General features: G+C 42.5%; 1 protein-coding gene across 4 annotated transcripts; it reads left to right on the forward strand.

Moving 5' to 3' along the window:
• Window positions 1-539: 539 nt before the first annotated feature.
• Window positions 540-23,284, forward strand: LOC148323684 (Krueppel-like factor 7). Of its 4 annotated transcripts, none has more exons than XM_088315524.1 (5): window positions 540-593; window positions 3,805-3,873; window positions 18,481-19,075; window positions 21,613-21,736; window positions 23,104-23,284. In XM_088315524.1, the coding sequence occupies exons 2-5, from the start codon at window positions 3,844-3,846 to the stop codon at window positions 23,153-23,155; spliced, it is 801 nt and encodes a 266-aa protein (XP_088171650.1). In that variant the 5' UTR covers window positions 540-593; window positions 3,805-3,843; the 3' UTR covers window positions 23,156-23,284. The 4 variants fall into 4 exon arrangements, with proteins under 4 accessions (XP_088171650.1, XP_088171647.1, XP_088171649.1 ...); XM_088315521.1 differs by having other exon boundaries at window positions 565-707; XM_088315523.1 differs by lacking the exon at window positions 540-593 and adding an exon at window positions 625-793.
• Window positions 23,285-24,091: the final 807 nt, after the last annotated feature.

Below are 24,091 nucleotides of genomic sequence, written 5' to 3' on the forward strand. Positions count from 1 at the left end.
AAACACATGCTTAAAGATCCCAGTAGAAAGGTGTCATGGCAACGGAGTGCAAACATCATCAAGTCCAATGAGACACTGACTTGTTTGTTACTACTCTTAAAATGAATGAATGGAGACATAGATATATAAATAGTTTCCTTTTTTTTTTTTTTATTTCATTTTTGCCGCCTCAAAAAAAAAAGGTAGTTTATGAAAAAAATTCCAGTTAGGGCAAAAACGAAATTCTCCCCAAAAATAATTAAAAAAAACCTCCAGTCCTCGTCCAATCTAATCCTAATCAAGATTAATTCAAAATTTAGGAGGAAAAAAAGTACAAAAAAATCTAATTCCTATAAATGTTCACAAAATAATAAGTTACCACTTTGTTTGCAATGGGGGCATAGCCTTGTACTACAAGACCCACATCAGATCTTTTACAAACTTAAATTTAACCGTACAATTCTAAGAATTAAAAGTAACAGACTGCAAACCAACTTCCTGTTCACTCACTGTTGGATTTCAAGACACACTCAAATCGTTGCTGAATCGCATGCCACAGCACCAGGGGGCGCTATAATGAATCATCTGGCCAGTGCGCACTCAGATGCATAACGGTAAATTCAACGGCCTGTGTCGCCATTATGCAAACATTTTTTTTTATGTTAGCGTGAAGCTACTAGCGCTACGTTTCATCCCCTTGAAAAGAACACATTGGACACAGTCCACCGGTAATAGTTTGTGTGTATGTGTGTGTGTCTCTGTGTGTGTGTGTTAGCAATGATATATTTGCAGCTGTCAATCATGGAACGAGAAGGTAATGACGCGGCTACATGTTTGTGGCGTATAAACGCGCATTAGGCAGGGCGGCCATCAAAGGAAGGTCACTGCGGAGATGTTTTATGGCCTCATAAAAGTAGATAACGTCTCTCTTCTACTACACACCTCTATTGTTTATACATACACACACATACACACATATACGGCTTGAAACTGCCATTTTGTCTCTCCGCTAACCACATGAGACATCTCAATGTGACTTTAATTTACAAAAAGGCACTTTGACACCTGTTAGGGCAATTTCATGTATGGAACAGGGGTTAGAATTTCTAAAATACCATGCGTGTATGTGCCAGTAGTAGTCGAGTGGTATTAGTACTGGTTTATTTTTTTTTTCTTTTAAATATTTGAGTAACCCACTTTTATTTCTTCATTTGACTTTTAAATGTTTTTTTAAGTTTTCTGTTAAATTTCAACATTTTTAAATGCTTTTAAACAGGTATTGTGTCTTTGCTTGTGTGAAACTAATTGAATTGCCTTGTGTATGAAATATGCTGTATAAATAAAACTGCCTTGGCTAGTGCTTGTAGAAGTAGTAGTGCTAGTTGTAGCTATGATTGTATGAGTAGAGCTAGTAGTTGTAGTATGGCTAACAGTAACATGATTTGTAGTAGTACTAAACCTAGTAGTAGTGCCAGTAGTATCACGTTGTATTAGTAGAGCTAGAGTCGTAACACTACTTTTAATAGCAGCAGTTGTATTCGTACAAGCAAGTAATAATAGTAGCAGTGGTATTAGTACACTAGATCTGGTTCTAGCAGCAGTGCTAGCAAAGTCAGGATTTCTAGTGCTAGCAGTGGCTAATAGACCTAACGGTAGTGTCAGTATTAATTTGAGCACTAGCTAGGTGTAGTAGTGTCATGTGGTTACAGCGAACAGGGAACATGCTAGCTTTTAGTAACACTATATTGGTAACATTTGCTTACTGCTAATAGGGAACATGTACACTACAAGTTCTAGCAGCACTTAAGCATTTGTTGATGAAAGTAGTTGAAGTGATATTGCTATGTATTTTCAATGTGACCGGCTGTTTCTGTCAGCCACTATTGATCAGACCCCCGCCCCACTCCCTTAGTAAAAATCAATGATGGAAAAAAATTTCTTAAGAGCTCATGTAGAAGCCATCTGCTCCTCCTCCACCCCTCCCCTTCGCCCTCCTCCTCCTCCGAGACATTCACCTCCATCCCCGGAGATGTGACGTGGCGCACCTGAGGGAAACGTCATGTGACGTTTTCTTTGTTGGACTTAATTCCCTACACAATGTTTGCTTCATCCACTACGCACCGAGCAAATTTATACTGAACGTATCGCACCTGAAACACGAAATAGACTTCATTTGACTTGTATATTGCAATATCTATGTACCTATAGAAGTGAAAATGTGTCTATCACTATAGTGACTGTGTGGTGGTGGATCTAAGTCATTTTTATATGTTTTAAAACACATGATTTAATTTGAAAAAGAACTCTAAAATGTACAGGAAGACAGTTAAGGGATGCCAGAGTAGGAGTAATATGCTCCCTCCTACGAGTACCAGTCAAGAGGTGAGCAGCAGCATTTTGGACCAACTGGAGACGCTTGAGGGAGGATTGGTTGACTCCAAAATAAAGTGCATTACAGTAATCTAGCCAAGAAAGGAGGTACTTTACATTAGCCTGCTGCCAAAGTTGAAAAGGCTGGATTTAACAACAGCACCAATTTGCCAGTCAAATTTAAAATCACGGTCCAGTTTAAGACCCAGGTTCGAGACTGGTGGCTCTAGATAGGGAGGGTCCAAGTTAGCAAGACGGGAAGTGGGCCCAAACACGAGAACTTCTGTTTTGTTTTCATTGAAATTCTATTTCCTCTAGACAGCCCTTGCCTATGCAGTAATGACACAAAATGGAGGACAATACAAAGACAAAAATCACATTAAAATGACATTTCATCCTTGTTATATATTTCTCTTCTATATAAATATAGCATTGTTCAAGCATGATCAAGTTGTGTGATTCCGTCAATGAAAAAGCTAAAACCCATTTGTAATATGCTTGTGAACTCTTGCCTGAACAATCTTAAATAATGATCAATGATTTTGTTGTGTTCCGACAAAGAAGACCACAGTCGTTTCTGTAGTTTGCTTTTATTTAGCATGATGTTTAACCACAGGAACTACAACCACGTCATGTGACAGGGAAAGGCGGGAATAGATATACAGTGTTTCACGTGCGCGCTCACGCTGCTTGAGTCGCGTAGCAGCTTTCACGTGTATGCTCACGCTGCTTTTTTTACGCTGTTTGTTTTTGAAGAGCGACTCGCTCTTGCACGCTCTCTGAGGTCCTCACTGGACTGAGTGACTTGAGTTTTGCTCCGCTCATTTTAAAGCCCTCTAAAAATAACTCACCCCCTCCTTTCGTGAAAAGGCGGGGCTGACAGCGGGATCCAACCAATGGCGAGCCTATCTCCCTCCCAGCGCCACCTCCCTTCTCACGAGCTGCTCCCTCCGTCCGCGACCGGCGCTGACATCACCGAACCAATTTACCTTATTTGGTCACGCGAGCTATTGAGTGACAGGTGACTCCACGCCCCCTCCCGGTCCTCGCTTGTGTCTAACCTGGCAACCCGCAAAAGCCTGCATGGCGAAGCTACGAGCCTTGTGCCGAGAAGCAGACCTGGCAACTCGCAGCCTGCATGGCGAGCTGCCTGTGCGGAAGCAAACCTGGCAGCCGCGAGCAGAGGCGGAACCGATAAAACTAAGCTTCATTTTTCTCCTTTTTTAAAAAAATTAAAGTGCAGCTCCCTTTTGAGCTTTCCTGCTTCAGTAGTAGTTGTTTTTTGTATTTGTTTTTCTCTCCCCCCCGAAAACGTGAGATGAGGAAATAATTGTTTGGATGTGACACTACCGAGCGGACTTTTTTGGGCTTGATTGTGGACATTTTTCTTGTACTTCTTCTTGTTGTTCTTGCACAACAAGCATGGATGTGCTGGCTAATTACAGTATTTTCCAGGAACTCCAACTGGTGCACGACACTGGTTATTTCTCCGCGATGCCTTCCCTGGAGGAGAACTGGCAGCAGGTCAGTTCGCAGATGTTTTTTTTGTTTTGTTTTTAAATATACACATTTTTATCATCAATTTGTATAAAACACAATTTTTTTTTTCAATCGTTGCTGTCCACTTTTGGCTTGTCATTTTTTCCACATTTTTATTAATTTCCTTGCTCACATGGATCGCAGCGCGGTCCGCTGACAGGCACTCAGGCGCGCGCACGCACTCGTAAAAACTGTCACGTGCCTTCCCCCGAGGGGGAAAAAAATCTATATTTTTAAATATTATGCTTGTCCATCCCGGATATCTCATCACGATTTGTTTTTTTTAAAATACGCATTTAAACCTGCTTTTCTTGTGTGGAGCGTTGTTGTGGTGGGGGCGCGCGCCTGCCCGCGTGCGCGACAGGCCCGCGCGCGTCAGCTCCGATCTGATCGATGCGTACGCACGCACGCGCCTAATGGCCGCTGGCTCCTTTTTACTAAATAATACATGCACACCTGTCATGGCGAATTTGCAGACTGAATTATGTATCATCATCATCATCCTCGTGTGTGTGCGTGTGTGCAAAAAATGTTTTGTTGACATCAGGTCCCGTCGTTTATCATATTCACGCTCATCACGTGCTTACTAAAAGCTATTAATGAGCACGTGGTATGTTAATTGGGGTGTGTGTGTGTGATGGTTCCACACTGATGGACATTGAATGAGCACAGCTGTGGCCAGAGTGTGTGGCAGTGTGTCTATGCGCGTGCATGCGTACGCGCGCGTGCACGTGTGTGTGGCCCACATGTCCATTACGCCTACAGTACTGAATGAAGCCCCGTCCCATCCATTAAGTCTACATTTACTCGACAGCAGTAAAAACTGTCATTTTCCACCTGTTTTTTTTTTTCAGTGTAAAAGGCATCCACATGGAATGAGGGGCGGGAGGTGGGGAACAAAGTCATTCCCTCGAATACCGTGTTCCTCCCTCGGATGTAAAATCAGACATATGAAGCTATTTTGAGGGATTTGTAGCCCCTTTCACACTGCCTTTTATAGTGGGAACTTTACCTGCTGTTTTGTTTGAATGGCAATAACATGGAATCAAAGTCAACCAAGTTGGCAATTTTTCAGCTTGTAAGTCGTTATCAGAGTCGTGACTTAAATTCTAGCTGGGGTCAGCGCCTTTTACACTGCCTATTAAAACCTGAACTTTCTCTGCTGGTCTGCATGAAAGGCACATATGCAGAATAGGAGAACACTCAATCTTGAAAGTAGCATCCAAGATGTAACTTTCAGCCTGTGTGTGAAGTATGCAGTGATGCCGGCACGGAACTATGAAGGTTCCCAATTCTGCCGACGTTTTTGTGTAGAAAGCCATTGTCCCTGTCCAACAACTGCGGAAAACAACTTCAGGGAAAGACACAACTTAGCAACAGGCTACTTACAAGCTAGCCACCTGTCATGAAGTATAAATGTTGTCTTTCGACCAGAGGCTAACTCACGATTAGCTTTTCGTCTAGTTTGGACAAGGGCGTTCACGCAAACGGACATCAAAGTCTTCTTGAGCTCATTTGTAGCATGGCTTCTTAAACGATGATTAGCATTCCAGTAAGCTCTTAACATGTGGCCGCTCCACAATGTTTTGTCCGACCATGTCGGCATTCTACTACTTCGTCCCTTATTTGTTCTTCCTGATTTGTAAAGACAATCTCCCGTTATGTGGAGACAGTGATTACCGTTCAAGTAGATTCTGATATGTAATCGCTCCACAATGTTGTGCGAGTCTGTTTTTTATGATGAGCTACGGGACTCATTTTTCCCACACATCATGCATTTTTAAAGATGACCTCATGCTATACGGCGATGCCAGCATTAATTAGTATTCCAGTTGACCCTCATGTGGTCGCTCCACAACGTTGTGTGCATCCATTTACTATACACATTTTGTCTTGCTAAATCAGCCTTTTTTTTTAAGATAATCTAATGTGGTGATGACTGACAATTTAGTCCCTCCACAACGTTGTGCACGTCCATGTTTGTAGACTTTTTTTTTTTCCTGCCTTCAATGCACTTTTCATAGATCATCTTTGGAGACAGCGTCTTTAATTACAATTCTGTTAGACTATCAACATGTGGTTGCTCTACAATGTTGTGTGCTTTTTGTCCTGCAAAGTTTGCATAGTTATAGATAATCTTTTAAAATGTGGACAAATTGAATACTGTTCTCGTAGACACTGACATGTGGTTGACCCACAATGTTGTGTGTGTCTGTTAAGGGTCCATAATGGTTCTTTTTATGAATATTTAAATGCTGTCCGGTGTCATTTGGAAAAAAAGTAATATAGTCGCAGTCTCTGTAGTTGAGTAAATGAAGGCATTATTGCGAATGGAAATCTTCTGTTTTAAAAAGAAACATGTCATCTGAAATGTATCGGGCTATGTCAAGTTTCCTCAAAATTCTTTCTCTGTGGACACACACACACACACACAGGCCTCGTCATGTTTGGTTGCTTCCTGTGTCTTCTTCTTTGTCCTCTCTCATCAACTGCTTTGCTCGACTGCTAAACACACACGCACACACACGCACACTCACACACCCGCAAAGTCCCGCCTGTCTGTTAGCCTTGTTGCGTCTGACAGCAGCAGCTCCTCCTCGCTGTATAATTGCTGCGTCTGTGCGGATTGGGAATGATGTGATGGCCTTTTGGGATTTGTGTGTGTGCGCGTGTGTGTGTGACAATAAATCCAGACTTTCCAGCCTCGCATAACATTTTCTCCCGCTATTTTTTACCACATTCCGCTTAAAAGCGTTTTTGCCTTCCCGCCTGTTGCTCGCTGTCGTCGTTTCATCCGCTTTCATCCCGATTGATGGATTGATTCGACGCGGCGTCCTCATGGATCCTGGCGAGTTTCCAGACGCTTGCGTGCCGCCGATATGCCGCCGATCCGTTACGGCGCGGCTCTGAATTCCCGATGGGAATCTCGGCGGCACAGGAGATAAGAACAGCGAGAGACGTGTACATTGACCGCTATCGTCTGGTCTCAAATTACTTTTTGGCAGCCTGCCGCTGGGGTACCAAGTGCAGTGGTAGAAACCTAAAGGATTTAACATATTTTCAGATTTCAATGGCAATATACTCCAACTTTAATATTTTGCCGTGCGAGCTGTCATGATGGAGATGTCCACCAAATTTCATGTTGATCGATAAAACTGGGATCAGGGCCTATTTTTTTTCCAACTTTGGCTATTGCAATCAAGTTGTTATAGTAAATCTTCAAATCTGGGGACTTTTTTTTTGTGCGTCCTGTCATTATTAAAAAATGAGCACTTTTTGGTTCCCAAACTTTGATTTGTATGCCCATTTCGGCAGCTGTTTCTGCAAACTGTCGGTGATTGTCAATCAATTAATCATGCATGTTCCTAGTGTCTGTCTTTTCTTTGTCGACTCGCTCTCTCGCTCTCTCTCTCTCGCGCTCTCACGCTATTGCGTAAGTGAACAGCTGCTTCCTGGTCAGACAAAAAGAGGAAACAAAACAAAGAATGAAGAAAAGAGGAAGCAAATGACAGAGAACCTGAATGACTGGTCCTCTTCCTTATCCTCTTTTTTTTTTTTTTTTTTAATAAAACCAAAGTTTTGAATGTGAACATTTCGTTCACGGGAACTATGGCTAATGAAAGTGCAGATCAGCAGATTTCACCAATGGAAAGAAAAAGTGATGAAAAGACAAGCTGATCTTTGATGAGCAATCTGCGTTTGATTGATCATCCTTTCTGGTGCGAACACTCCTTTCTGTGAGGCGGCACATCGATTCATCTGTGTAACGCACACGCGCGCACATTGGGTAGACCATAATTCAGGAGGTGAATGAGGCATTCAGTCGCCGGCGCGGGAGATTAAATAAGAGACTATTACCCGGACAAACTAGTCGGGAGTACGGCGCTGTCAAAGCGGAACAAATGAGGCACGACCACAAAGTTGGGTTGTGAAAGTCGTCCTCATCTTTACACTTGGTTGGGTGTGCATGTGTGTGTGTGCGTGTGCGGGTGGGGGTGTGTGTGTGTGTCAATGAAGGCAGACAAAGGGGATAAAGCACGAGGGAGAGGCGTGATTAATTGCTTGGCAATCATTGATTATTTCAAACCGGCTACCTAAGCGAGCGGACGGAAAAGAACAGGAAGTAAACAACAATGCAACAAAGTTTTTCATGTGTGTGTCAGTTAAAAGATGCTAGACATTTATTAATTGCTCAATAATCATTGAGCATTTTAATATGTGTGTGTGTGTGTGTGTGTGTCAATGAAAAGACACGAGGGCTAGGCATGATGGACTAGAAATTTTAAACCAGCTGCCTAAACGGGCTGCCATAGAAAACAGAGCAGAGTGTAAACACAAGCGCGAGAGATTTCTGCGCGTCAATAAAAAGACATTTGACATTACAAGCTGCTCAGCAATCACCGACTTCTTTAAAGCCGCCTCCGACAGTAAATGAAAACAAAAGAGGAAACAAATGGCTGCCTGAATGGGCTGCTGCCTAAACAGGCTGCCATAGAAAAACAAAACCAGAAGTAACCAGGAAGGTGGCAAATATTTGTGCGTGTCAGTTAAAAGACACGAGATATTATAAATTGATTGGCAAGAGTTGACAATTTCAAGGCAACTGCCTTAACGGGTTGTCATAGAAAACAAATCAGGAAGGCGGAAAAGTCCTTTGTGTGTGTGTGACACAATGTCCGACATGCGATATTAATTTAAAAACAAGCCGCCATGCAAATGAAAGCATGCAAGTCTAACAGTTTGCAGATTGATTTCCTTTGCTTTCTAGAGAGTGTTCTGAACTCCCGTTTCCTGCCGAAATGTGACTCAACTGCTTCCAGGTTCCTCAATCCCACGTGATCGACGAGAAAGTCAATTGTACTTGTCCGTCATTGTTGGTTTGTGGTTTCTTTAGCCAGCAAACTGGGTGTGATTGAATCAAAGTTGCCTCTGGTGATAGCACATGTTGTTATCGTTTGATTTTTTAAACGCAATAAATCAATTCCATATCCGGCCATAACTGACCAAATTGTTATTGATGCATTTATCAATTATTATGTGCATCCCTACACTTCTCTACTGTACAAGTGTGTGTGTGGGGGGGGGGGGGGGGGTGTGCGTGTGTGTGTGTGTTGTCTTGCTAGCTTCAGGCCGTGTTGGCAAGCTAGCTCTCTCTTGCCACGCGCACGCACGCACGCACACACGCGCACGTACGCAGTAATACACATGTAAAGGTTACGCACAGTTTGGGCTTGCACGAACTTTTAGCCCCGTGAGTTGTGTTGCCATGGTAACATCCGAAGTTGCCTCACAGGCCTGGCTGAGACATTTTAGGAGGTCCATTTAGTGTGTGTGTGTGGGTGTGTGTGTGTGCGTGTGTGAGTGGAATAAAAGTTAGTATTTTCAGGAAAAGGTTGTAGATTTTCAAGAACAAACAAATGTCATCTTCTTTTTAAGGCAACGTTTTGATATTTTCATGAAAAACGTTTACATTCTCAATAAAACCAATATATTTATAGGAAAATAATATTACTAGAAAAATACATTTTCACATAAAAATGGCTTATTTTTATGGGAAAAAGTTGCCTGTTTTTATGTAAGAAAAAATGCCATCCATGTGGAAAGGTTTTTAGTAGAAAGGTTTATCTTCGAGAAAATACTTTTTTTCATTTGATCAAATTAACTTTTTGGCCTATTTACATTTTTGGGGTAGAAAAAGTCCTGAGAAAAGAAGCGTAGGCTTTCAAGAAAAAAAAAACAAGAACAAAAAAATCATTTTCATATTTTTTCATCTTTGTAAAATTAAGTTTCTGTTCAGAATGAAAGCCTTACCTTTATATCTTCATCACATTTTTGGACAAAAAAAAACGTTTTCATGAAAAGGCATATATTTTTGTGAAAAAAAAAAGATATTTAATAAACGTTACATTTTTTATCAGAAAAAAAGTGTGTAGTTCTTAAAAAAAAAAAAAAAAATACAATATACGCACACGCGCGCACACCCCACCACACACTCCATGTCAGCATTTCAGTTGTTGGCGACTCGGATAGGTGTTTGATGACTTCTGTCTGGTGGTCATTGATCTCGCGGACCCGACCACTAACGCCGCGTTTATGTTCTGATCGATAGCAACACAACAACATCAAAGACCCTCTGGACGCTCATTTGGCGATGTCGCTTTGTTTTAGGCACTCTATATATGTGCGTGTGTGTGTGCGGGGGGGTGCGCGTGTGTGTGTGTGTGTGCATCCAGAGTGTGCCACCATTTCAGCGTAGCTTTATGCATGAATGATTGTTGTGTGCGTGTGTGCGTGAGTGCGCGCGCGTGTAGAGTAAATGGGTCGATGAAGAGGAGGAGGAGGATGACCTTGGGAATAACAGCGGAGACGTTTGTCTCTGAGGCGAGGATCACTAAGACAAAACTAGATAAACATCAAGACAGGAAATAGACAAAGGGGAAGTCGTAGTACAGGAAGGAGCAGGTCACACTTCCTGTACCTGATCTTGATCCAATTTGGTCAGAACGCAATGTTCTTCTAGGCTACGTATTTCTAGTTTGTGTCATTCAAAGTGCGTTTTCATATTTGTCAGTCCAGGTGGTGTACGTCTACGTACGTTGACGTGCTTTTGGCGAGCGAGGAGGCGAGTGCGAGTCCATGTGGTGCACTTCTTTTACATAATGCAGATCTACTACGTGGTCCATGTAGCTAACAGACGAATGACGTCATGGCAACGCAGCGTGAAGCCACAATGACTTTTGCTTTGTTTTGTGGGTTAGTGTAGTCCATGAGGAATTCACAAGAGTGCGCGTGTGTGCGCGTGCACGCTTTTTCCACAGAGATGAGAGAATGCAGTCTCGTGAGCTTTGCATAATCTCTGTTTGTGTTTCTGCTCCGAATGTGTGAAAGTGGAAGCTGATTGAAGTTTTGTAATTTCATCAATGCTAATTTCCATTAGCCTGTCTATGGTGTTTCGTGTTGTATCTTAGCATTAAGCTAGCATACTTTTATCACACTGTGGGCATTCTTGTGTGCTCTAAGCTGTTGTGAGGTTTACTATGACATCAATGCTAATTTCCTTTAGCTTGTTTTTGATATTTTGTATTATATGTTAGCATTAAGCTAGCATCCTTTTGTAAGAAATACGTTTTGATGGAACGTTTGGTGTGTAATTCTACAATGTCTAATTCTGTTTTGTGTGTCAGATTTACAGTAAAAGTCAACTGTAAGGCTTTTTGTGGTCTAATTGTGAGATGCCGCTATTTTCCTTTTTAAAAAAAAAAAAAAAAAAACAGTAGCGATGACTATTTTACACCATACCAGATGATAATTTCTGCGTGAAAATGTCCTTTTTTGCTGTTTTTTTCTTTTTTTTGGAAGGAGTAAATTGGGACTCTTCCAAGATGACCTCATTTCTTTTTTTTTTTTTTTTTTTTTTGTTTTTCACTCCAAGAGAGAGCATCACTGTGATGCCAGTCGCAGAACAGCATTGTATGTGTGTGTGTGTGTGTGTGTGTGTGTGTGTGTGTGTTCATGCATGTGCGCGTGTGCACATGTGTGCGCACAGTACATGTGAATTATTTAGGGTTGAACTGCAGGACAAAGCAAAATGGAAATGCGGAGGGTGTTTCTCTTTTCACCCCAGGATGGCTCTCTAATGCACACCCGCACACACGCACGCATGAGTCATGTGACTACCCGCTCTGCTTTCCAGCAAAGTAGCAAAGTGAGAGGACCCCCCCCCACAAAAAAAAAAATCTCTGGAGGTCAGACTGCGGTGAGGCTAAGATGGTGATGGAGGTCCCCGGAGGCAACCAGGTGCTCTTTTTGCCCCCCTCGCGTGATTGGTTGCCATGGCAACCACATCTGCAAAGCGATGGTTGTCATCACAACATGTCTGTTAGGTCATGGTTCATTCAACGTGTCATTCATTTTATTTCCTTTTTTTTTTTTTATTAAATAGAGATTTGTAAATTAATACATTTGGAATGATTTTATCTGCATTTTATTTTTGTTGAATTAAATAATGATGGGTAAATAGGGAAATTAGTCAAGCTTATATTTCTTTTTATTATTACTATGTGCATTAATAAATTAAATTAATGGTAAAAGTATTACTAAATCAATGTCGTATTCTCAAGGTAATTAAAAATTCAGTATTTCAGTGTTTTCAATTTACTACAAAATATTAACTTTTTTAAATATAATGCATGAAATACATATGAAGTTTTTTATTTTTTTATTTTTTTTTTAGGACCAAAACAAAACTGTTTTGCCAAAAACGAATTGTTTTTTTTTTAAGCAACTGACTTTTAAAATGATAAGTGTTCCTAATATTCTGACCACCACGTGAGGGTAAAATTGTAATTAATAAGATGACCGGCAAATGCGTGTAACGCCAATAACTAATATAAAAGCAGTGCAGACGTAGACACACACACACACACACACTCACCCCCACTGTACGCGCGCACACGCACATTCCATATTCATAAATGCATTCATAAGCAGTGAAGTAATCGCAGACGCACTCCCAGAAGTCTTTGTTTCACTCACACACGCCGAGTCACGCATGCTCACACTTCACAATGACCTCATCCCTGAAATCATCAAATCACACACACACGCGCGCACACACACACACATGCGCATGCAGAAAGAAGACAAAGGGTTAATCCATTAGGACTCAACAACAGCTGGGACCCCCTTCAGGTTCGCTTCATTGTCTTAAACACTCACTCGTCTGTCACACAACTGCAGTTTGTATCGTAATATAGTAATCCTAATCACAAAAATCATAATTCATAAAACAAGATGTTTGGTCAAGGGCTGAGCCTGTGGAGTTGATTAAGGACCACTTTCTCTTGCATTTTGAAGCGCGCCCGGAAAATGACCCAGACATTGTCACTTGAAAGCAAAATGGCAGACTTCTTGTGTTTCTTCAGGCATGGCTTCTTGAAGCTTTTTTTGTGGGGCTACTTATGGTGCACGTCGACCAAATTTATTGTGTCCTGGTGGAATTGCATTCAGGGGCAGAATTTTCTCTATCAAATAACAGCCTGAAAATGACTAACATGAGTTTAGATTTTTTTTTTGTCTTGGATGTTAGGGATGGCTTCTAGAGACTTTTTTTTGCGGGTCTTCTCTTGATCGACATGTCAAGCAAATTTCACGTTGCTTAGGGACACATGCTTCAAGGGTCTGAATTGCCCAAAGAGCTCCAGAACGTCCTAGTGAAGGTGACTGAAGCTTGTCGCTAATGTTCCCTTCCCTAAAAGAAGAAGCCTAAACGGCACTTTTAAATCACGCCGTTGATGTGCTACTTTCACGCTCAATTAGCAAAACAGACAGAGTGCGTGCGTGCGTGTATGTGTGCGTGTGTGTATGTGTATGCTCACATATGTGCTTGTATGTGAAAGTGTGTGTCGAATATGTGTTGTGTGTGTGTGTGTTTGTGCATGTTTGAGAGTTAGCTTTTGTCTGCCTGTGTGTATGAGTGTGTGTTATTTCATTGATTGTTTTGTGTGAGTGTGCACGTGCTAGTGTGTGTCTGCGTGAGAATGTTTGCGTGCATTTGTGGGTGTGCGTGTCGATGTGTGAGAGAGTGTTACAGTGCGCGTACGTACGTGCGTCACCTTTTATCCGACTCAAATGAGACTGCGCCGACTGAAATTGCAAATTAAAAGTTGTTTTCTTCTCATCGGTGTCTTTTGCTTGAAACGGCTGCTCGAGGCAGACGTCCGCCCCGCAATGACTCTCAGGACTGCAATGAATAAATAGTCAAGGTTTGAAGAAGGGCAAAAAGCACATAAAAGCAATTTAAAAGTTCTGAAAAAGTCAAATGTTTCTGAAAAGTTTCAATGTGTCACGCATGCGAAACGCAAAGCCAAAAAAACAAACAAGTTGTATTATTTGGGAGGGAAAAAAAATTCCCCCAAAATTTTTGAACATTAAATATTATTATTTATTATTATTATAAAAAAAATTAAAAAGATTATTTTTAAGGTTTTTTTTAAAATATTTTTTAGATTTGATGACTTGAAAAAAATACACGACTTATCTTTTTATTTTATTTTTATGAACTTTGTTTCCTCAAAAATATTTAATTTTTTTCAGATAGATTTTTTGACTCAAGTATGAATTAAAACATAATTTTCTAATAAATCCACCATTTTGTCCCAAATATATTTGTGTTTTTTTCTCACTATATGTCTTTCTCCCAGATAGACGACTTAAAAAAATATTTGAATAGATATTAACTCATTTACTGCCATTGACGACTTAAGACGTCCAATGTCCTTTTTTTTTTTTTTTTTTTTTTTGCTCGGCTGGTCGTGAATGAGTTAAGAATAGTTATTACAAGTCCTACTGTGTCGACTGCGTTCCTCTCAGTGGCAGTCCTTTAAACGCAGCCACTGACACATTTTCTGCTACACATGACACATTAGCTACTTCACCAGAGCTGGAAAGACAAGCCCACTTTCCTCTGGTGGAAATGGGACCGGTCCAGGAGAGGCGCTTCCAAGTGCAGGTTCCCAAAAATCATGACATAGGATACAAATATCTTACAAGGGTTTGAAGCATCCGTGCGACATTGAAAACAAACTTTTTCTATGAAGAGTCATTTTAAACTTGGAAAAAAAAAGACAAGACAAAAAAAACAAAAACGATATTTTTTTTCCGATAAGGAGAGGAATGTGGAGACGCATTACGTTGTCACCAAACGGCAAGCAGATAAAAGCACGTCGCTTGAAAGATGCTAATGATGCGCTATATTTCACCAGCACTTGTCCAATTAGCGGCTTTCATACTACACATTACACACAATTCATCCCCACACAAAGACGTAATCATTTTATTAGTCTTTATTTATTTGCCTTTGAAGATCAGGGTTTGTTTTCCTTCTCAATTGTGCTGCAAGAGATGCCTTCAAGGATCTGCTGCTTTCACTGGAAATTCAATACAAAGAGCGTTTAGCATTTTGTATGCGTGTGTGTGAGTGTCTGAAAAGGATGTCTGGACGGCGGGCCTATCTTCTTCCTGGCGGCACGGGGCGACATGACAAATAACTAGCACACATGCACATGCACGCAATTACACACACACACACACACACGCGCGCCCACCCCCGCACACACCCACACACACGCAGTGAGAGTTTAATTAAGAGAAAGCTCAGCTGACGGAGGAGCAGATGATTCTACCGCCGATTCCAATCCCTCCATCTCAGCCAATTACTCAAATGGCCTGGGACACACACACACACACACACACGCACACGAACACACGCACGCACACGCACACAGAATGAGCATAAGCCTGTTTAAGCAGTATTAAATTATGCTTCAAATTAAAAGCTTGTACCTGCCTTGTCCCCTTAGTCTCGGGCGTGTGTGTGTGTTTTACGGTACGTTTGTGTGTACGCGTGTGCGCCTGTCTGCATGTGTGTGCGAGTGCGATTATGATGTTAATTAATTTTATGCCGTCGTATTTAATAAGCACAGACAGTGAAATTTGTTGTATTTGTTTGTGTGTGAGTGTGTGTGAGTACGCATGTTCAAGATAGTGTGTTTGTGCATGAGAGTATTTGCGACAGTGAATGTGTGTGTGTGTGAGGGTGTGTGTAAATGTGTGTGACTAGCACAAAAGATTTTTTGTGGATTTGGAATGAGATACTGGACAAACATAGTGCCTCGATAATAATGGGGAAAAAAATCGTGGGTTGTTTTGTGGAAAAGATGCACAAAATGAGTTCCTGCAATTGAAGTTGGTTTGCTGATCAGAAGTTTTGTGCCGTCCTTGAATGGTAATTTTTATGCAAGCGAGCCTTTTACACTAGGAAAGAAAATTACAGGATGTGATTATTTTTTTGATTGTTAAAGGCTGCATCTTTTATGCATGCACTGAGAAATGTATTATGAAAGATTTAATAAATTAACTCATTCACTACCAGCTGAGTCAAAAAAATGTATCTTTGACGTCTTTAGCCGTCAATGGGATAAATGAGTTTTAAGTTGGACAAGTTTGATGGGCCGTATACGTAGTTTTGCCCGTGTCTGTCTTTGCCCCCCAGTAGCAAAAGTGTGGTCCCCTCTATCATTGACGTTGTTGTTATGTTTGCTATTGAACACACACACACGCAATCATCACCTTTAAGTCATTATGCTCTTCACGCACACACACACACACACACACTTGAAGCCTCTTTTGCATCTAATGAGCCATCAGAGTGCTTGCATCCATGGAGGAGGCGGCGCTTCAAAGAGCCTCTTTGACAGATGCCAAAAAGCGTTTTAATTAGGAGCCATTTGTGCACAAAAAGGAAAGAAAACACTCACCATCTGAAGGGGAAAATAAACACACACACAAGCTGAGTCATGATTGATGTGCTCCGCACGTTTGAGACCATTTTTATAGCCTACTGCAATGTTTTTTTATGGTGTAATATTGGGCGGAGCAATTGTGAAATATAATCTAATTGTGATTTAATACGCAATCATTTTTTTTTTTAAATCGCAGCCATTGTTATTTGAAATATTGAAAGAAATATGACACTTTAATAGCCTAATGTGCCGATAAGCGTTGTTTTTTTTTTGGTTTAGATATTCTGCTGGTTCCGGCTTGTGTATTCTGACATTTGCTGATGATTGTGGCACTTGATGTCATATCAGTGAAGTGTGAAGTCCAAGATGCAGCGCATAATGTGACTTCATCGTCATAATCATCATCATCATCATCATGGTGGTTAATGATGTCATCAGTGTGCACTGAAACGTTTCCTGGAGGATCCACTTGACTCTTGTTTGCTTTTTTTGTGCAGTCAAAAGCCTCTCGGCCAGCTGCCTGCATGCATTCGTTATGGGGACTCTCACACATGCATGTTGCGCATGAATTGTCTTTGTCTCATCAGCGCTTGTTTGCCGAGAAAACAACAGTTTGGGTGTGTATTTTAATGATTGTTACCCAGCGGGAGACCTCCGCCAAGGCCCGTTTTGCCTCACCATGCAAACAGACTGTAGCCACAACTATTAATGTCAAATTTCAAAACTTAGCAAATAATTACATTACCGACTAGCACTGGATTTCAATAACTAAAATACGAACTAGCTCACCTACTAACTATTGTACTAACAGACTAACTCCTTGACTGACCAAATAAATAACTACCGGTAGTTAACTCAACAACCTAAGAGGGTGAAATCACCAACAAATAGCCTAGCTAACGTTCTCACTAACTCACCCACTCACTAATTTATACTACTAACGCGCTGACTAGAGAAACAGTAACAACCAAATTAACATTCAGACTGATTGATCAAGTAACTGCATCATGAACAAACAAACTGACCGTTACTCATCAACTTACCAACTAACTTATACTAACTACTATCTTACTAGCTAGCACACTATTAGTCATGTTTAAGCAACTAACTGACTAATGTGCTAACTATAGTAGCTAACTGACTACCTTACCAACTAACAGACTGCCTTGCGTAACTAATTTAAACTAGCTAGCTAACTAAGTTATCACCTAACAAACTATTGTACTAACCGTCTAAGTAACACCTGAACTAAATTACTAAATGGCCGACTGTCTAATGAACTAACAAACTAAGAAGTTCACGTAACGAGCATTTTGTCTTTATTCTTGGTGGAGGACATAATTTTTATTTCTGATTTTCGGAATGACACAACTTGTTCATTACCGTGCATGGAACACTGTACTGTGTCATACAGTGAGCCGTTCCTAATATTTTGACCGGCTCCTGTCTATAAAAAGGGTTCCATAATGTCAAAAAAGATTTCATAGTAAATGTAATATTTAAAATAAGCATACACAATGTCATTGTCAAGGTAACACAATGTGACGTCGATTTTGCGCGTTATCTAATGTGACCTTTCTCCATATGTCGTGTGTGTGTGTGTGCGCGCGCGTACAGCAGTCCTAGACGTCAAGCAAGCAAGCTGATGATGCTGACATTCAACATGACTTGCCTCTCTCGCACATGCATACATTTATACTCTCTCATAAGCCCCTTTCACACGGCTTGTTAAAGACACCATTTCACGCCCGTTAGCCGCATCGCTGTGCTCGGTAAATGACGATATGTCAGGGATGAAGTAAATCTGGCAATTTACCACCTATATAGTTGACTGTGTCTGGGGAAGTTTATCATCAGCCGCTTACTTTTCCTGCACAGTTATGCCCAAAGCAGTAGTCACTGTCCAAGAAGTGATTATTACATCAGTGCAGAAAAATGAATGATATCATTTTGGTTAAGGCTCTGATATAGCCATCGAGAGAGATTTCTTGCAATTTTTGTATTGTAATAACTCGATTAATGAATGTACAGAATGAAACGTTCGTCATGATATTTCAATGGGCATTGTGCTGCTCCTTTGAGCTTGAGCGCCTTGGCCACCAGGGGGCAGCATGCTCACACACAAAGAGGATTAATTTCTTTTACCTGGGATGACGGTGAATGCGTTAATGCAAAGCTATGTGGTGTATGTTATTCTTGTGATTTTTGTTTTATTTTTGTGAGCCCTCCAGACCACTAGAGGGTGCAGGAGTGCAACCTTAACATGTTTTCTGTGTCCTTTGTTCTTCAGACATGTCTCGAGTTGGAGCGTTACCTGCAAACGGAGCCGAGAAGACTGTCGGAGCTCCTGGACGAGGACCTGGACCGCCTCCTGGCGCCCGCCCTCACGCAAGGCGGCGACAGTGACGAGGAGCTTATAGATCCCCTGCTTGCCGGCTACCCAGCTCAGCCCAGCCCACTCCCTAAAGTCCACTCCAAACTCCTCCAGACTCTGACGGACAGCAAGGATCAGGTCCTGGTGGCGGGTGTCAGCGCCGCCCAGCTGAGTGCCGCCGTCACGTCGCTAACGCCGCCCTCATCCCCCGAGTTGGGGCGGCACCTGGGGAAACAGGCGGGCGGCGCGCTCACGCTCAAGTTGGTGGCTAAGAAGGTGGGCCTGGGGGCGGCCAAGTTGGTGGCGGCCCGGGCGCTGACGTCTCCCCCGCCGTCGCATCCCTTGGGCCCCGCAGGGGGTGCGCTAAGTGACGGGGAGCAGGGCGTAGGGACCGGCCTGGCGGGGGACTCGGCGGAGAACAAGAAAAGAATACACAGGTGTCAGTTTAATGGCTGTCGCAAGGTTTACACCAAGAGCTCGCACCTCAAAGCGCACCAGAGGACGCACACAGGTAACACGAATGCACGTTTACAATATAACATGGTCCTATAAAGAGTTCGACAATACAATAATTGCAATAATGTGGTTCTAGAAGATGGTTACCTCGTTGCCCTTGGTTTCATAATGATTCTTCAGCATGGTTATATGACACGGTCGATCCAAACGCTGGATCCAAAAGGGACTGAATCAATGTGGAATCTACTTCAACTTCACTACACAAAACAGTCAAAAGTGGTGACTAGCTAAAGCCCTTCAAACCAGTTTTCTGGGTCATAATTAACCCAACCTTGGGTAAAAGTAAAGCAATCTCCTCAAAATCCATAACTACCCGGCGAGTGGGTTAGGAAAACAGCCCAGCATTTTTTAGCGTGTTCGGTCTGAAATGTGAAACTATAACTTGGACCTAAACCAAAGTTTGATGGGAAAGTTCTATAACGTGATTATGTTGGGTACTGACAAGTTTTCAAAATAAGGTTCTATGATGTATAAATGAAAATATAGAGGTTTGAGAATAAAGCCCTGTGGAAATACCTTATCTACATACATTACATACTCAAGACTACGCGACTATACATTGTATGCTATACTACACAACCCTATACAAGTGAAAAAGTGACTAGTGTCACGCTTTGCGACGTGTGTGGATCCATGACACATGTGACGCACAACATGCACGCCCGTCGTGTGTGAGCGTTCGTGTATGTGTGCGCGCGTGTGTGTGTGCGTATGTGCGGGGCCGCAGGTGTCAGACAGGCACTAGTTTCACACCCGTCTCCTCTAATTGCCCTTCCCCCCCTGCCCCGATCGACCCCCCCCTTTTTTTTTTTTAAGTGTGCACGCACAAACACACTTACATACACTCTGAGGGAGGCGGACCTGGGCCTGACGCCGCGGCAACCATGACGCCAGCCTATTATTGCACGATGAGGCAAGGATGCGTGATGGAGAAGTCACCTAGCAACTGAGGGAACGTGTGCATGTGTGTGTGTTTGTGGAGGGTGGGAATGTGTGGGAGGGGGTGGGAGAGAGAGTGAGGAAGCTTGACTGACACGAACAATCCGGCAGCCAATTAGAGAGGAGAGTGATGCAGTTGCCTGGCAACCAAAGTCAAGCAAGGGGGGGGGCAGCGAGGGGGATGGGGTGCTGTATTGAGTAGGCATACACCTTCATAATTTTTTAGGTATTTATATTGTGCCAAGGTCCATCCACCAACTCCACGTGTTCTCGTGGTTAATTTTTGTGCGTTTGATACGGTCCTAAAAGCCGATTTTTAACATTCATCTACCTATCCAGCCATAGAACAACCAGATGAAAGTTTTCCTGGTCGGAAATAGTCCGTATCAAACCGTGGCCATCATAAAACCTTAATATATAGACAGTTTCGAGCCACATTTTAACATTATTGCAAATGTAAAAAAAAAAAAAAAGTTCACTTGATGTGACATTGATTTATGCTTATTGTAAGCCCCCCAAAAAGGCAGACTAAGCTAATTAAACGGCTAATGAAAGTGCTAATGAAAGCATTATGCTTGTAATGGGAGGGGAGGACACCGCCCACCCACATGTAACACACACACACACACGCATGCCGTAGCATCATGGTTGGATTAGCGGCGCCAGCGTTGCGCGGGATTATCTGATGACAAGAGTGTGAGCACCACCTGGACCTCCAGGCCACTGTCGTCCAAGTCATGTGACATCAGAACAGCCTCATTAAACGCCACCACAATACTAGTTTAGACAATAAAAAAATCAGATTGGATAACAGGGCACAGCTGGGATTCTGTTGATTTTATGTGTGTGCGTGAGAGAGTTTGTGTAATTTGTACATGTCTGTTGTGTGCGTGTGTAAATGTCTTTGTTTGTGTGTGTGTGTGTTACTGTGAGTTTTAGCACGAGTAAATGAGTGTTTATATCTATACATTTGTTTTTGTTCTTTATTCCATGTGTGTATAAATGTGACACGTGTGCGCGTGTGTGTTTGTTCTGTAAAGTGCTTTGTTACAGCTCCAGCCGTTGCAAAACGGGCTATGCAAATAAAGATGTATTGTTTTGTATAGTGTGTGTGCGGCATCTGCTGCGTGTCCACTGTCGTATTTCACCCCATTAGGACTTGTTAAAACCCCCAATTATGACTGCCACATACACACACGGTAGCAGCGAGTGGGCTGCATAAAGTCACTTGATTAGGTACACCAGCTAATGATATGACCATGCACACTTTTTTGACAGACAATGTGTTCATGATTGTGGTCCAAAATTGTATTGTGTGAGCTGTCCCTAATAGTTTGACCCCCTGTGTCAAACACACTCACACACGGATGCCCACATGCCGAGAACAATACACCATCGCTGAGGGAGGAAACTTCATTTACATGTCAGAAAACGCCACCTCGGGTTGTGTGTGTGTGCGCGCGTCATTTGTAATGAACACAGTGCACCAGTAAAAGACTTAATTTCCTGCACATTTATGACTGTTTATTGTGTTAAACCGGCGGGGCATGGGATGTCGTGGTGACCCCCTCTTTTTTTGTGTGTGTGTGTTAGGCGAGAAGCCATACAAGTGCTCGTGGGAAGGTTGCGAGTGGCGCTTTGCTCGCAGCGACGAACTGACGCGACACTACCGCAAACACACCGGCGCAAAGCCCTTCAAGTGCAACCACTGCGACAGGTAAACACACACACACACACGCATATGCACACACACGTGCATATATTAATCATGTCTAATCAAGCTGGGGCCCCTTGAGGTGAGGAGGAAGAGGACACAAAGAAGAGTGAAGATGAAGAGGGTTTTGAGTGAGAGGGGCTCTCAGCGTAACCAGCTGGACCCCCACAACTGACACACGCTAACCACATGGCCATCTGTCCTCGCACACACACACACTTAAGTCACGTGTGTGTCTTGCATGTGCGGCCTTTGCTGAATTTGCAAAACCCATGAGATTGAGAGGGAGATGGATGGACAGGCGGGGCGATCAATGGATGAATGGAGGAATTGTTAGACAGACGTATTGATGGATCAGTGTTTCTTAACCTCTGTTTAGCCAGGGTGACAGTTTTTAAAAAAAAATATATATATATATATATATGGACATATGAAGCAAAATGGGGTTATTTTATAGCAACACCTCTGATAATCTTTTTGGTCACGCTTATGGGCCACGCCACCCTGTTTGGGAATCACTGCTATAGATGGATGGATGGACAGACAAATTGATTGATAGATGGATACATGGATGAATGGAAATATGAATCATTGATTGGTTGGATAATTGGAAGGAGCAATGAGAGGATGCCTACATATTCTACATCAGGCGTGGGCAAACTGTGGCCCGGGGGCCACACGCGGCCCGTTCAGCGTTTTAATCCGTCCCGCCGAATTTGAAAAAAAAAAATGAAATGAATAAACCTTGTTAATGTTTTATTTTCTAAATATTGTGGTTTTTCAAAGACAGATATATTGTTGTAATGCTTTTGTTCACTTTCATTTCAAATTAAATGGTTTTTTTTTTTTTCTCCGATGAGGTGAGGTCACCAAAACACTCCATCCATCTGCGCCTGGTCCGGCCCCACTGTCAAATTTTAGAACCCGTTGTGGGCCGCCAATCAAAAAGTTTGCCCACCCCTGCTAGAGATAAATTGATAGATAGATGCCTATAGATGGATTTATGAATAGATGGATGAGTATATGGATGGTTGGATAAATACAGTAGATTGTTGGGTCAGGAGATGAATACAATTATGGATGTTGGATGGATGCATACACAGAGCTGGGCACTTGACCCTTTTTTGCCGGTCAGTCTCCCACCGTCTGGCTACAATCTCTGTACTGTTACGGCCTCGACCCTGCGGCCTTATTCATAAAAATTGTCTGCCCCCGACCCCGCGGGACGGACTGCCTAGCTCTGTGCATACATGTACATATGGATGAGAGCAGGATGGACAGACAGAATGATGATAGATGGAAAGCACGTATGCAGAAATATATACAAAGTGAACATACTGATTATTGATGTCACGTACTTGCGTGTGCAGGTGCTTCTCCAGGTCTGACCATCTGGCGCTGCACATGAAGCGCCACGTCTGAAGGGGGCGCCGCCGCAGAGCAGTGCAGAAGAACAAGAAGGAAGGAAGAAGCCTGCCAACCGCCATGTGGCGTCTAGATGAGGAAGAGGAGGAGGAGGAGTAGTTAGATTGTTGGTTTTCATTCACTTACACACACTTACATGTCTTCAAAGGCATCACGCCGGTTTAGCTTCTGGGCTTTTCTTAGAAAAAGTCGTCACATGCTCGTCTTTGTACAACAAACTTTTTGGGGTATTTTTTTTTTGTGGTGTTTTGTCACGAAAACGCCATCCAGTTGAAAGAAAACAACATAATCTGACATCCCAGAGTCTCGCCGCCATCTTGCCGGCTCTCCTCCGCCACGGACGGCGCCCGCCACGGACCCCACGGAGGACCTGGCGAATGGAAAAATGCGCAGCGACACTTTGATTTTTTTCTACTGGGAGAACCACGATGACGCTTCTTCTTGGTGATAATTGAGACACTTTTTTGCTCTTTTTCTCATTTGGAGAAAGATGTCTTTGAACTTAGCAGAATGTGAGAGGACTGGTCAATCAAAGGAACAGGAAGTGTTTTTTCATAACTTCCTGTTTGTGCCGCAGGATGTGTGCGGTCAATAGGGACGCCACTCACTGGCTGGTGAGTTAGCCGCTACGGAAGCAGCTAAGTTAGCCACTAACCGAGCTGCTCCCTTCGATGCTAAATTAGCTGCTAACTTAGCTGCTAACTTAGCCACGAACTTGGTATCCAATGACTGCACTTTTGTTTCCTTATGTTCAACTTTTTTTGTACTGCTAATGGGGAAAAAAAAAAAAATGGAGGAAAACCACTAAAAACACACACACAATGTTCATGTTCAAATGGATTTTCACACTTCACTATTTAATAGGTTTTTTTTCTGATGACAAATGATCTTAACCTGGTTTCCATGGCAACATTTTCTTGATCCGCTTCTGTC

This window comes from Idiotropiscis lumnitzeri, chromosome 14 (assembly GCF_059441095.1).
Source record: "Idiotropiscis lumnitzeri isolate Australia: NSW breed Sydney's pygmy pipehorse chromosome 14, RoL_Ilum_1.0, whole genome shotgun sequence".
NCBI classification, from domain to species: Eukaryota; Metazoa; Chordata; class Actinopteri; order Syngnathiformes; family Syngnathidae; genus Idiotropiscis; species Idiotropiscis lumnitzeri.